The sequence below is a fragment of the Rana temporaria genome, chromosome 10 (genome assembly GCF_905171775.1).
Source record: "Rana temporaria chromosome 10, aRanTem1.1, whole genome shotgun sequence".
Taxonomy (NCBI): Eukaryota; Metazoa; Chordata; class Amphibia; order Anura; family Ranidae; genus Rana; species Rana temporaria.
The window spans coordinates 40549092-40565102 of NC_053498.1; the positions used below are offsets into that span (position 1 = coordinate 40549092).

General features: G+C 47.8%; 1 protein-coding gene across 1 annotated transcript in view; it reads right to left on the reverse strand.

Moving 5' to 3' along the window:
- Positions 1 to 16011, reverse strand: part of TRPM4 (transient receptor potential cation channel subfamily M member 4) — a 682714-nt gene that overhangs the window by 8451 nt on the left and 658252 nt on the right. The window contains exon 24 of the mRNA XM_040327576.1: positions 11104 to 11200. Within this exon, the coding sequence (XP_040183510.1) occupies positions 11105 to 11200 (96 nt within the window). The 3' untranslated portion in view covers position 11104. The remainder of the gene's footprint in view (positions 1 to 11103; positions 11201 to 16011) is intronic.

Consider the following 16011-nt stretch of genomic DNA (forward strand, 5'->3'; position numbering starts at 1 on the left):
CAAAGAGGCGTGACGTGGATGTGTACTCACCTCGCTGGGGTGAAAAGCCTAAGAAATATGAAAATACAGTGGGGATCGAAAGTTTGGGCACCCCAGGTAAAAATTAGTATTAACCACTTGACAACCGGGCCTATTTTGGCACTTCTCTCCTTCATGTAAAAAACAATTTTTTTGCTAGAAAATTAATCAGAACCCCCAAACATTGTATATTATATATATATTTTAGCAGACATCTTAGGGAATAAAATGGCGGTCATTGCAACTTTTTTTCTCGCACGGTATTTGCGCAATCATTTTTCAAACATTTTTTGGGAAAAACAACTGTTTCATGAATTAAAAAATAACAAAACAGTAAAGTTAGCCCAATTTTTTTTGTATAATGTGAAAGATGTTACGCCGAGTAAGTTGATACCTAACATGTCACGCTTTAAAATTACACACACTCATGGAATGGCGCCAAACTTCGGTACTTAAAATTCTCCATAGGCGACGCTCTAATTTTTTTTACAGGTTACTATTTTCGAGTTACAGAGGAGGTCTAGTGCTAGAATTGTTGCACACGCTCTAACGCACGCGACAATACCTCACATGTGGGGTTTGAATAGCGTTTACATACGTGGGCGGGACTTGCATGTTCGCTTCTGCACGCATTCTACCGGGGATAGGGGCATTTAAAAAAAAAAAAAAACATTTGATTTTACTTATATTTTTTATTTTTATACTTTTTTTATCACTTTTATTCCTATTCCAAGGAATGTAAACATCCCTTGTAATAGGAATCAGTGTGACAGGTCCTCTTTATGGAGAGCTGTGGGGTCAATAAGACCCCACATCCCTCCTCCAGGCTTACAAGCATGAAATCGGTGAAAAAACATTCACCGATCTCACACCGACAGCCGCGATTGCGGCTTTGTTTACTTCCGGGTACCGGGCGTGACATCATAACGTCACACCCGGGCCTCCAGCGGTCATAGAGAGTCATCTCTATGCTTCCCCAGCCAGCACCGGCCGATTCGCTCTCCGGGCCCCCGGTGGCACGGGAGAGCCCGGAGAAGCACCGGATGGCGGCGGGAGGGGGGGGGGAAGTGCCCTCCCGCTGCCTATAAGAACGATCAAGCGGCAGAACTGCCACTTTGATCATTCTTGTTGTGCACAGAATCGCCGGCTGAAGACAGTGATATCTGAATGATGCCTATAGCTGCAGGCATTATTCAGATATCACCGCACAAAGTCGAGGATGTATTTTGTCGTTCAGCGGTTGTAAAGTGGTTAATGTGCATTACGAAGCCAAAGAAAGATGAAAAAATCTCCAAAAGGCATCAAATTACAGATTAGACATTCTTCTATGTCAAAAAAAGTTAGATTTTATTTCCATCATTTACACTTTCAAAATTGCAGAAAACAAAAAAATGGCGTCTGCAAAAGTTTGGGCACCCTGCAGAGTTAATATCTTGTACTGCCCCCTTTGGCAAGTATCACAGCTTGTAAATGCTTTTTGTAGCCAGCCAAGAGTCTTTCAATTCTTGTTTGAGGTATCTTTGCCCATTCTTCCTTACAAAAATCTTCCAGTTCTTTGAGATTTCCGGGCTGTCTGTCACACACTGCTCTTTTAAGGTCTATCCAAAGATTTTCAATTATGTTGAGGTCAGGAGATTGTGAAGGCCATGGCAAAACCTTCAGTTTACTCCTCTTGATGTAATCCCCCGTGGATTTTGAGGTGTGTTTAGGATCATATCCATTTGTAGAGGCCATCCTCTCTAACTTCAGCTTTTTCACAGATGGCATCAAGTTACCATCCAAAAACCTGCTGGGTGAGATGAGGGGGGACAACTGGAGGCCGGGGAGTTGCCTGCTCCAACCGGCTGACTATGCCTGCCTGCAGTTCCTCCATCCGGCGCTGCCTCCGGCTGGCTGGGATGAACTGCTCCAGTTTCCCCTTGCACCTGGGATCTAAAAGGGTGGCCACCCAAAAATCATCCCTCTCCTTGATGGTCTTAACCCGGGGGTCCCTCCTGAGGCATCTCAGCATGTGGGCAGCCATGGGGAAGAGCACAGCCCGCTGTGACTCCTCATCGCTGCCCGGGTCCATGACGTCCGACTCTTCATGCTGGAGGCGCTGCTGCTCGCGCTCAGAGATGCCCAACCCCCGGACTATCGGTGCCACCAACACCGGCTCTCCCTCCTGACCAGGCCCTGACTCCAGGACGACACCAGTAACCTCCTGATCATCATCATCCTCCTCCTCCTCGTCCTGGGCCTGGTCTTGGTGAAGCAGTGCTGCCTCCTCCCGCTCCACCAAGGCACTCTCCCCAGCTTCGAGCAGGCGATCTAGTGTCTTGTCCAGCAGGAACACTATAGGGAGCACGTCATTGAGGCCGACATGCTCCCTGCAGACCATCTTGGTCGCCTGCTCGAAAGGGCCCAACACTTGGCAGACCTGGTGTATCTGCCCCCACTCCGCACAGGTGATGTACGGGAGTGTTTGTGAAGGCCCGTCAGTGCCTAGCTCCATCAGGTACTCCCTCACCGCCCTTCGCTGCTCCCACAACCTCTCCAGCATGTGGAGGGTGGAGTTCCACCGCGTCACACTGTCCACAATCAGCCTGTGAAGGGGCAGCCTGTTGACCCGCTGCCACTTGGACAGGGACGCGGTAGCGGTTGGGGAGCGCCTGAAGTGGCTGGCAATCCTACGCACCCTTAGCACAATGTCACTCAACCCGGGATAGGTGCGCAGGAACTTCTGCACCACAAGGTTGAGGACATGTGCCAGACAGGGCACGTGGGTCAGACTGCCAGCCTTGAGGGCGGAGAGTAGGTTGCTGCCGTTATCACAGACAACCATACCTGCCTGGAGCCTTCGGGTGTCAGCCACTTCTGGACCTGAGCCTGAAGTGCGGTCAGCACTTCAGTGCCAGTGTGTCTCCGGTCCCCTAAACTAACAAGCTGGAGCACGGCCTGACAGCGCACGTGCCCCACACTTGAGTAGCTACGGGGGCGCTTGCTGGGAGGCTCAGCAGCTGCGGAGACAGAGGCTTGACGGAGACCAGCAGTTCTCCCCTGGACACCCCGGGGCGGCACCACAAAATCTGTTGCCGCCGATCCCTCCCCGGCGCCTCGGAGGGAAACCCAATGGGCCGTGAAACTTATGTAGCGCCCCTGCCCATGCCTGCTGGTCCAGCCATCCATTGTCAGATGAACCCTGTCGCTGACAGCGTGATCCAGCGACAGGGTTACATTCTACACAATGTGCTGGTGTAGGGCAGGGACACCAGTCCTGGCAAAGAAATGGCGGCTGGGGACACGCCATTGGGGTTGGGCCTGCTCCAACATCTGCCTGAAGGGGTTGCTGTCAACTATGTTGAAGGGCAGCAGATGTTGGGCAATAACCCTTGCCAGGAGCCCATTGAGGGAACGCACACGTCGGTCTCCAGGGGGGAAGGGAGTGGTGCGTTCAAAGGCGTCTGAAATCGACGCCTGGCGCCGGACGGCAGTGCAGGACACAGAGCGGAGGGTGCTGTGAAAGTAGAGGTCTGGATGCCGGTACCAGTAGCTCTACTAGAGGGAGCGGGGGGGCATGACCTGCTGGGAAGAGATGAAGCTGTGGCAGGGGCTGCTGTACCCTGCTCACTTGTGGTGGTGGCGCTGCTACCACCACCACGCTTCATCTCGTCATACACCCGCCAGTGGTTTATTCTTAGGTGCTGGTTCAGGGCTGTGGTACCCACCCGAGCCAAACACTTCCCTCTCTTCACCCTGACTTTACAGATCTGGCAGATGGCCACGGTAGGGTTGTCTGCTACCAGGGTGAAGTAGTCCCAGACAGGTGACTTCAGCACCACCCTCCTGTCAGATGGGGTGATGCTGACTTGCACCTGCTGGGACTCGGTGCGCACAGGTGGAGCTGCCTGCTGCTGCTGACACCTCCTGCTGCCATCACCAGTGGAGACCCTGACGCTGGTCTCCCTGGTGGTGACCTGGCGCACCGTTTCCCCAGGGTGCCTACCTTCCCCGTCGTCAGTGACGCAGTGAGCCGACGAGTCAGATGGCACCCATGATGGGTCACCCTCCTCTTCGCCCCCAGATATGTCAGACCAAGGGCTGAGATGTGGTGGTCTGAGGGAACCAGCTGACATGGAGCCTCTAGCCTGGCTCCGCTGTCCCCTCACCCACGCCTGGGTCTGACTAGGTGCTGTTGTTGCCTGCACCAAAACAGCAGCACCACTTTGAAGGGATGTCTCTGGGATACTGACAGCAGGTATCCCATCCTCCTCATCCATCCCTTCAAAAAGGTCCTGACCATCAGGACAGAGCTGGAGGTCTGCCTGATGCATGGCCTCCCCCAAGAGATCCCTCTCACTGTCGCTGTCGAACAGTAAGATGCTGGACTCTTGGGGGCTGGGGGGGGGGGTACTGAAGGCACCGGTGTAGTGGTGGTACTACTGAGAGTCGGGACTGACGAGTCAGTGGCACTGCTGTGCCGCATATAGTCCACCACTACTGGAGCCTGAGATGGCAATATCGGGCGGCTGCCCGATGGAAAAAACTCCCGGATGAGGCGGACTCCCCTTCCACCCGATCCTCTAGCACTAGTAGGGGCGCGAGAGGTACCCCATGCTGGCAGCGACCCAGCACTGGGAGTAACTCCCCTACCCCTGCTGCCACGGCCACGGATGCCGCTCATAATTGCTGATGTGGGGGGGGGGGGGGTAAACTTTATTGGGGGGGGAAATGTGAGGAAGGTTTTTTTTTGTTTTTTTAAAAGACAGGCACGCAGACAAAGACGTAGACAGACGGCTACTAAACTATAATAAAACTAGTACACCAAAGACAAGGACTACAAAAAAAAAAATGCACTAAACAAACACTAACTGCTTACACAAACTTATATGACTATAAACTAAAGCTAACTTTTTTTTTTTTTTTTTACACTAACTGACAAGGACTACAACTACAAAAAAAAATGCACTAAACAAACACTAACTAATAAAAAAAATTTGGGTTTTTTTTTTTTTAGACAACACAGACACTAAACACACACTAAACTAAGCTAGCTGAAAGAAATGTACACTAACAGTATGTACACTTACTACACAGAAATCTATCTAACACTAAGCTAAACTACCTGAACAACACAACACAAAACGTAGCTTTTAAAAAAGCTCTTGGGTCTTTTGCTTTGAAAAAAGCAGTTTATAATCAGGAGAATATGCACTGAAATCACTAGCAAAGTAGCAATGAAGCACAATGCTGATGCTGCAAGATCAAACAGGAACACAGACACAGGAACACAGAAACAGTCCACACACTCTAGCCACCTTCTGAATCTGCAATGAAATGGTGCTGGGAGTGACCTTATATAATGGCCGTGCAGGCAGGTTCCTATTGGTTGCTAACCTCTAACAACTTTGGTAGGAGAACTCTGATTGGCTCTGATGCAAAAGGGCGGAGAAAATAATCGCGCAATATTCCTATTGCCGAATATTCGCATTTTGAATATTCGGCAATATAAAATGATCGCTTCAGCTACTCGGCCCAAGGTCTCTAATCATACCAGCAATGCTTTTAGATGTCGATGGAGATCACTAGGATGTGATCTGTTTTAAAAATGAAACTGAAAAAAATCGCTCTGATGCGGAAGATAGGGCGAAGAACATAATCGCACGATATTCCGATTGCCGAATAATCGCATTGCGATTTTTCGGCAAGATAAAATGATCGCTTCAGCTACTCGGCCCAAGGTCTCTAATCATACCAGCAATGCTTTTAGACGTCGATGGAGATCTCTAGGATGTGATCTGTTCTAAAAATAAAATTGAAAAAATTTGAATATTCGGAATAGCGAATATTCACCGCGAAATTCGAAATATATCGCGAATACTCGAATATGCCATATTCGAGCCGAATATTCGCAATACGAATATTCGTGAGCAACACTAAAGATCAGAAGATTTTGGGAGGAGATATCTCCGTGGATAAAAAAACTGACATTAAGACCGATTGAGCAATCCCCATTGCATTTTCTGTTTCATGAAATGCCATCATCTATGAAGTTCTATAAAAGGAGTGTCACACCACACCTATTAAATGCAGCGAAGGCATTGATACCTAGATATTGGAAACAACCTAAAGTCCCCAATATAATGGAATGGAAAAACGAGGTAGAGAGGATAATGGAGGCAGAGAGATGGGTACACACGGTCAAGGACCAACAAGACAAATTTAAGGATATATGGGCAGGGTGGATATATTATTCTCCTGAAATAGGGAAGGATTAGTCTGGGGTGGAGAGGCTAGGGGGCGGGTGGGGGGGAAGGGGTGAGGTGGCGAATAGGGTTTTTTTTTCTCTCCCTAGCTTGGGGGCGCCGGAGGGGGAGGGCCCCCCCATCTTCTCTTCCGCTCCCCTTTTTTTTTTTTTTATAAAATGTATCTATTCCTCCTCTTTTTCACAGCATTAATTTGGATCACTAAAGAGGAGGAAATAATTAGTCAATTAAGTCAACATAGGAGGATAAGTATAGAGGGCTCCCCTTAAGGAATTTTAATTGGGAGTCATAAAAATGGGAACGGGGGTTTTAAAGAAAGGTTATAGTCACAAAATAAAGGTCACTAAATTATAAAGAAAAAGAGGACACATTGAAATTTTTTTTTTCCTCGCTTTTTTATGAGGTGGTCATGAAACTTCTCTCCTTCGCATGGTGGGGGGGAGATAATGTGATGGGAGGCAATGAGGCACGAAACAAGAACTTTTTTTTTTTTTTTTTTTTCCCCTCTCTTTCTCTTTTCTTTTCCCCCCCCTGTCTCCTATTAAGGACTCGGGTGGAAGGGGGTTAAGGGAGGGGGAAGTGGGGTCCCAGGATTCACTAAAGTCACGAAATTAAGGACTATTAAGTTCTGCACAAATTTCTCTCTTTTCTTTTTTTTTAGGGTGGTATTGAATTCCTCCTTTTTTGTGTCGTAGGGAGGTCATAAGTTGATGGGATCTAGGGGGTCACGGGGGAGGCGCGCGCCTTTCTCTCTTCTTTTCTTTCCCCTCCTTCTCTTTTTCTCTCTCCCTGGCGTCCCTCCCTGCCTCTTGTAGGTGGGGAGCGGGACGGGGGGATGGGAGGAGAGGGGGGGGCGATGGTGCCCGTGGGGGGGGGGATAATGTAATGTATATAGGTATTTTTATTTAAATATGTACGGAGATGTCTTTTTGTATTCTTTCTCGTCATTGTTATTTGTTTTTATGTATGTGGTGCAATTTGGAAAATAAAGAAAATAAGTAATTATAAAAAAAAAACACTTTACCATCATCCATCGGCAACAATTAAAATCAATGGCACACTCTCGGAGTCTTTTGAAATGAAGAATGGGACACGACAGGGATGCCCCCTATCTCCCCTTCTCTTCATCCTGTCTCTAAAACCGCTACTAGCCACGATCCGCAATGACCCCGATATCAACGGGGTCAAAGTGGAGGATGAAGAACATAAATTGTCAGCATTTGCCGACGATATCCTATTTTATATTACCAACCCCCTGAATACAATCCCCAAGCTAACTAAGTTACTACTACAATATGGAGCCATTTCAAATTTTAAGATTAATGTAACAAAATCTGAAATATTAAACATAAATCTAAATAAAAACGAAGAGAGGTCGCTGAAAGGGATGCACGCTTTTCCCTGGACAAAAGAATTAAAATACCTAGGTAATAAACTAGCCATTTCGGTTAAGAAAATATATAAAATAAACTTGGTGCCTTTGCTAAATGAGATCAAAAATGACATAAAAAAAAATAATAAATAGACCTATCTCCTGGATAGGACGTATAAACACGTTGAAGATGATCCTAGTACCAAAAATACTTTATAAATTCCAATTGATTCCTATAGCTCTACCTCAACAATACTTGAGAATTTTAAACTCATTATTTTTTTTTTCAAATAACGTTTTATTGAATAGATGAAGAAAAAAATAGGTTGCATACAGTATACAGGAACATATGTCACAGCATGAGGGTAAACTGTAAAATAAGGCACGCATCTGCCTGTATGGTATGAATTTAAGTGATAAGTGACACAGGTCTTTTTCAGGAGTCTAGGCAATAGCTAACACAAAGCTGAAGGCGAAAATACCATAACACATCAATATGCCTACATGTACTGCAAAACGTCGAGCATGGAAGGGGCCTCAGGGGTACCCCCAGAAGAGAGGAAGAAGAAAAGAAAGGGTGGAGAAGAAATAGAGGGGGGGTAGAGGTAAGAAGAGGGAGGGGTCATCGAGTTGGCTCATTCACCTGATCACGGTGGGTCCTCCCGGAGACGCCAAGGTGCCCAGACCATGTCATGGACTTCCAACCTGTCCTGTATCCTGGCCATCATTCTCTCCATCAGCTCCACGTCTTTAATTCTAGCGTACAGGGCCCCCGGGTCAGGGGGAGAGCATTTTTTCCAATTTAGAGCTACAAGGCATCGGGCAGCTGTGAGGATATGGCGTGTTGGCTTTCTACAAGGCAGCGAGGTTCTCAGGGGAGACAGGCCCAGGAGGAAGAATTTGGGGGACATGGGGATCTGTGTGTCCAGGAGGCGGCCCAACAGTTGTTGCACCTCAGTCCAGTAGGGGACAATCAGCGGGCAGTTCCAGTAAATATGGAAAAGGGAGCCTCTGTCTCCCTGACACCTCCAACACCGGTCGGAGCTAGCAGGGTATATAGAATGAAGCACATCGGGGGTCATATACTAAAACAGGAGAACCTTATATGTATTTTCCTTGTATAATGTGCACAGTGAACTCTTTGCTGCCTGAGACCAAATAGTCCGCCATTGCTTTATGGGTATTACCTCGTCGAGGGCCTTTTCCCATCGGGTCATATAAGAGTGTTTACCTAGGGATTCCAGGGGATAAGCATTCAATATTTTGTAAATATCTGAGATTAAGCCTTTTTGGGCCGATCCGGCCAAGACCATCCTTTCAAAGGGAGTTGGAGGAGAGAATTGCAAGGTGGGTGCTATGGACAGGGCGTAGTGGCGGATCTGCAAGTAACTATAGAATACCTGCCGGGGGATGTCAAATTTAGATTGTAAGCTGGCGAAGGGCAATAGCTTACGTGACAGGGGATCCACCAAATTCCCAAAGTGGAATAGGTTGCGGGACGTCCATGGATAAGACATTTGGCGGGTGAGGCTATCTGGCACCTTGGGGTTGTACATGAATGAGGTCAAGAGCGAGCGTTCCGAGGACAGACCACAGGGTCGTGACAGCCGGCGCCATAGTCGTCGAAGCGGAGACATGGAGCCCAGCATGCGATCAGGGGGGACCTCCACATTCGCACTCCATAGCAGGTTGTTAGGGTGGGTCGGGGCCAACCACAGTTTCTCAATCTCCGTCCACTTGTTGTAGGACCGCTGGGTAAACCAAGAGGGTATTGCCCGGAGCTGGGTGGCCTGATAGTACTTAACAAGGCTGGGGAACGCAAGTCCCCCGTCCAAACGCGCCACCGTTAGCACCGTCTGAGGGACTCTATGTCTTTTGTAATTCCAAGTGAATTTGAGTAGGTCGGATTGAAGTTTCCTCAAGTGTTTATAAGGGATAGGGATGGGTAACGTTTGGAAAAGATAAAGAAGCTTTGGGAGTATTGTCATTTTAATCGAGGCGATCCGGCCGAGCAGCGAAATATGGTATTTTTTCCATTGCAGCAGTAAGGATCTTATTGAACGGAATAGGGGAGGGAAGTTTTCTTGGTACAGAGTAGTGAAGCTGTGGGTGATGTGTATCCCCAGGTATTTAAGGGAGGTTGTTTTCCACCAATAGGAAAAGTTGGCCTGCAAGTGGGCAACCTCTACTCCAGAGATATTAATTGGGAGGGCCTCTGACTTGGAGGTGTTGATTTTATAGCCCGACAAAGCCCTGTACCGGGACAATTCTACATGAAGGTTCGGGAGGGATATCCTAGGCTGCTAAACTCGTTATTAATGAACTATGTGTGGAAAAATAAAAAACACAGAATCTCCCTCTCTATATTAAAACAAGATAAGCAACTTGGGGGCTTGGCTGTGTCTGACATAAGGAAATATCATAACGCGGCGGTTCTGTCACGGGTGGTAGAGTGGGCCAGGGATAGGCAAGGGAAAAGATGGGTGCAAATAGAAAAAGCACAAGCTAATGCACAATTAAGTAGCATAATTTGGATACCTGCACAATTTAGAGCACTTACAGTACCTGCCGCCGAGAATGTGTTTTTAGCACGACAGCATCGCGCTGATTCTCGGCGACAGGGTGCCGACATCTCGCACTCGCTGGAATAGTAAAAGCACATTCCAGCGAGCGCGTCATAGAAGCGACGGGGATCCGACTTGGATTCCCGCCAATTCTACACGTGTGCAACGTTTGGTATGAATCCTGAGGGGGATCTCCCCGCCGGATTGTAAATAAAAATCCGGCATGGGTTCACCCCTCGGGAGCATGCCGGGCCCTTAGGTCTGGTATGGGTTGTAAGGAGAGCCCCCCTACGCCGAAAAACCGACGTAGGGGGGTCCCCCTACAATCCATACCAGACCCGTATCCAAAGCACGCTACCCGGCCGACCAGGAAGGGAGTGGGGACGAGCGAGCACCCACCCCACCCCACCCCTCCTGAGCCATACCAGGCTGCATGCCCTCAACATGGGGGGGTTGGGTGCTCTAGGGCAGGGGGGCGCACTGTATATCTCAAATACACTGTCACTAACTGAATAACTTTCCTGCTTCGTCTAAATCAAGCTATCTCTCAGTCCACGCCAAACACTACACACAGCAACCGTGTAAGCAGCCTTATATAGTGTAGGGCGTGGACTTAGTCCCCCTGAGCCATGACTGGCCAAATGCACCAATTATGGCTCTCTTAGCAAAAAAAAAAATAGTTAAACTGGTTTTTGTCAATTCGAATATTTCAGAATGGAAATGAATGAAACCAATTGCACATGTCTAGTTGGCAACACGTTTACTTTTCCCTTTTCACTTAAAGTATGGAACCACTTTAAAATCCAGGCTTTACTGAATGTATGCAGCATGGCTGACTAGACAATCAAAGATTTGCAACAAACATTTCCAGAAATTAGTAATACATTTTTATGCTAATACTTACCTTACTGATAGACTGGGGGCGGTTTTGTGCCTTTTACCATGCCACTTTCTTGAAGAGCATCAACTATCCATGAAAGTGCCTTACCACAGTATTCAAGCTACAGAAAATAAAAGAAAACAGTTCTGATCACTCTTTATGCCATTACTAGCCACAAGGTTTTCTAATTAAAACACAAAAATTCATCTTCAGATAGAACACTTACCGTAATTCATTTTAAAGAGTGTGGAAAAAGGGTTAAGGCCTCAAAGGTCCCCCCCCCCCCTGCTGTCTATGTCCCTGTCTCCATCTCACAGGAAGTGAGGGGATAACACTCCAACAGTAAATCAAACCGTAACTCAAACTTATATATCTATCTATATATATTATGGGGTAGATTCAGATAGGAGATACGACGGCGTATCTCCTGATACGCCGTCGTATCTCTGAGTCTGGCCGGTCGTATCTATGCGCCCGATTCATAGAATCAGTTACGCATAGATTTCCCTAAGATCCGACCGACGTAAGTCTCTTACGCCGTTGTATCTTAGGCTGCATATTTATGCTGACCGCTAGGTGGCGCTTCCGTATATTTCCGCGAGGAATATGCAAATTAGGTAGTTACGCCGATTCAGAAACGTACGGCCGGCGTTTTTTTTTACGTCGTTTACGTTAGGCTTTTTTCGGCGTATAGTTACCCCTGCTATATGAGGCGTATCCTATGTTAAGTATGGGCGTCGTTCCCGCGTCGAGTTTTACATTTTTTACGTTGTTTGCGTTAGTCGTTAGCGAATAGGGATGTACGTAATTTACGTTCACGTCAAAAGCAATGACGTTTTGCGGCGGATTTTTGAGCATGCGCACTGGGATTTTTTCAAGAACGGCGCATGCGCCGTTCGTAAAAAACGTCAGATACGCGGGGTCACAGTTAATATACATAAAACACGCCCACATCATCCACATTTGAATTAAGCGGGCTTGCGCCTACACAGATATGTTGCGCCGCCGTAACTAAGGGCGCAAGTTGTATCTGAATACGGAACTTGCGCCCTAAATTACGGCGGCGTAACGTATCAGATACGTTACGCCGGGCGGATAGATAGACCATTCTATCTGAATCCAGATATATATATATATATATATATATATATATATATATATATATATATATATATATATATAATACATATACATATACACACACACACACACACACACACTGCAGGGAAAGGTGGTTAGAATGCCAGTCAGGTCAGTATGTAACAGGGTGCCATCAGTACAGCAACTGACAAACAGACAAAAAAAAATCTGACCTGAGTTTTTAAAGTGGACCTGCCACTGCAAAATATATTTATAATTAAAAAATAATAGTTCCATACAAGTAATAGCCAATACAAATATTTTTACAAATACAGTAAGAACTGCAAAGATTAAATATCTTTTTTACATATCCCAAGCCACGTCATTGGTTACAAGTTCTCTGTTGATGCACTGACCTATATTACCCACATTGCTGACAACTTTCCGGAGAGCCGCTTGCTCTTACATTATCCATACGGTGTCTCCTATGAGTGAGTAACTTCTCCAGCTGGTGAATTAATTTGGCAAGGCATGTCTTTGCATCCAGCCAGGATTCACTGCTCTATATTAGTGGGATGCATGAGCACAGCAACATCATCATAAACATAGTAAGTTGTATACCCTCTACTGTTGTAAGAAACCAGAAAGCCTGATGTGCCAATGCATCATCAGTGCATAAATGGGTCTGCATCTTAACCACTTCAATACAGGGCACTTATACACCTTCCTGCCCAGACCAATTTTCAGTACTCTTACACTGAATGACAATTGAACATGCGATGCTGTACCCAAACAATTTTTATCATATTTTTTCCACAAATAGAGCTTTCTTTTGGTGGCATTTGATCACCTCTAGGGTTTTTATTCTGTGCGCTACAAAAAAGTTTTGTTTCTGTTACAAAACTCTGAATAAGTATATTTTCTCCTTCACTGATGGTGCACTGAGGTGGCACTTGTATGCAGCACTGATAGGCGGCACTGAGAGGTGGCACCGATATACAGCACTAACGGGCACTCATAGGTGGCACTGATGGGTGGCACGTATCGTGGCACTGATGGGCGGCACTGACCAGAGGCGCTAGCAGGCATCACTGATGGGCACAGAGTGCCATCCCTAATGGGCAATGATTGCCATCCCTGGTGTTCTTACCTGGTGGTGATGGGTGGGCATCGTCGATGGGCTGCCCTAATAATCAGTGCAACCCCCCCCCCCCGTCAGGAGAGCAGCTCTCCTTTACTCGCATCTGTTAAGTAGAGGAAAAGCCAATACACAGCTTTTCCTGTTTACACTGATCAGCTGTGATCAGCTCTATACTTAGAATGTAGATGCGGTGTGTCAGTCTGACACACCACTGATCGCCGTGCTACATGCGATCGTGGCTTATCCTGTCATATTATGCCCAGTCAGGATAACTGAAACACTTCCCGGTCGTCACTCTGCTATAGGCTGGGCAGCAAGTGGTTACCACTTCAAAACAGGGCACTTTCCCCCCTTCCTGCCCAGGACAATTTTCAGCTTTCAGTGCTGTCACACTTTGAATGACAATTGCACGGTCATACAACACTGTACCCAAACATAATATTTTTTCCCCACAAATAGACCTTTCTTTTGGTGGTATTTGATCACCACAGTGTTATTTTATTTTTTGCTAAACAAACTAAAAAAGACCAATGTTTTTCTTCATCTGTTATACAATTCTGTTTTCTCCTTCACTAACGGGCACTGATGAGGCTGCAGTAATGGACATCTGTGGAGCAGCTGAGGAAGCAACAAGAGAGGAAAAGCATAAGGTAGCCGATACTGACCCCACAGGGCCACCAATGCGACTGACGCATCTGTACAGGATCACTAGACCTGGCCACAAACTCTGACACCTTGCGGTTGAGATCAGTGGCAAGGAGACCCATGCCCTGTGAGTCTCACCTCCTGCAAGGGAGCTGAAACACCTCCAAGTACAAAGACCAGTCGCCCTGGCGACTCCGGTAGCCCGCCTGGCAGTATACCTAATGGTAGACCGAAGCCACAACCGTGGCGTTGTCCGGCTGAATCCAGATCGGGCGACCTTGCAACCTCCTCGACCACGAGGAGAGGCATAGCCTGATCGCCCAAAGTACTAGGACATTGATCGGTAGACGGGATTCCACTAGAGTCCAGCAACGCTGGGCCGACTAGACCCCCCCAGGCGCCCCCTCAACCCGTGAGGCTGGTGTCCATCGTAATCACCATCCACTGGAAGGGAAGAAACTACTTCCCGGTCCGAAGAGTCAGGGATCTCAGCCACCAATTCAGAGAGACTCTGACTAGGTGGCTCACCTGAATATGATGATCCACAGACAACAAAGATTTGTACCACTTTGACAGTATCTCCTGCTGGAAAACAAGTGTGGAACTGGGCATACGGTACCGCCTCAAAAGGAGGCTACCAACAGGCCCAAGACTCGCATTCAAAATGGAGAGATGACCGATTGTGTGATGCCAACACCTTCACTGCAGACCGAAGAGTCTGCAATTTCTTCAGGGGAAGAAAGACCTTAGCCACTGAGTCCGGATCAACCCTAGGTACTCCAAACGCTGAGTTGGAACCAGGACCGACTTCAAAAATGTTTAACACCCACCCGAATTCTTGGAGGGTCCGAATGGCTATAGACACATCCTCCACTAATTCTGAGCCAGAAGCGGCTTTTAGCAGAAAGTTGTCTAAATAGCCCACGATGGCAAAGTCTAGCTGTCCCAGCAAAGCTAGGATCCGTGCGAGCACCCTGGTGAAAACTCTTGGTGCTGACGCTAGATAAAAAGGAAGGGCCACAAACTGACAGTGGTCCTCCCCTATCGCGAAGCACAGAAACGTCTGTGACTTGCACAAAACGTGACATGCATATATGCGTCCTTGATGTTCAAAGACGCCAGAAAGTCCCCCGGATGGAGCGCAGCTACCACCAAACGAATGTATTACATGCGGAACTACCCAACGTTCACAAAGGCATTTAGGGCTTTGAGGCCCAAAATCGGACAGACCCCGTCCATCTTCGGGACCGAGAACAGATTTGAATAGAATTCCTCAAACCTCTCGTCCTGCAGGACAGGTAAAATTACCCCACAGCTTAGCAAGTCCCACACTGCCCCAGGGCAGACCGACGAGTCAGAAGGAGAGGGAGACTTGAGGGGAAAAAATCTGTTCGGTGGATAGGAAGAAACCCCATCTAGTACTCTGAAGAGATCACCTCGCAGACCTACTGGTCGGAGAGCAGGGAGGTTTACCGAGCTGTGAACCTGCAAAAGCATCCCCCCACCCAAGAGACGGGCAGGGGAAGGCTACATACATTGGCGGGTTTGGGTGCCGGCGTGTTCGGCTTACGCACCCAGGGACATTTCAGTCCCCCAGTTGAGCCTTTAGTCGGCCTGGGAGGGTCTACCCGCGGACCCTGACCGACGAAAAATACCGCTTCTGAGTGGGGAATTAAGGACCCAGCCCACGGCGCGGCTCCTTTCCCCTTGTGGACTGAGGGAGGAGAGTGCTGTCACGCCCAGTGACATCCTTGATGTCATCCAACGAGGTACCAAAAAAACTCCCACCCTTGAAGGGTAAATCAGCCAGGGCTTTTTAAGATGCTTGGTCAGCAGACCAGTATTTCAGCCAAATCAGGCGGCGCAAAACCACCGCCGAAACAGAGGCTCTGGACATCAAGGATGTAGCATCTTGTGCAGAATCACAGACATATAGAAGGCCCTGGACCAACTGGTCGGCCAGTCTAACAAATTAGGGAGGGAGATGGTGCTCCTCCACAGTCTGGTGCAAAACCTTGCCCACTCAGAGTGTCAGAGACACCAAGGTTGCGGCCACAGCAGGCCGC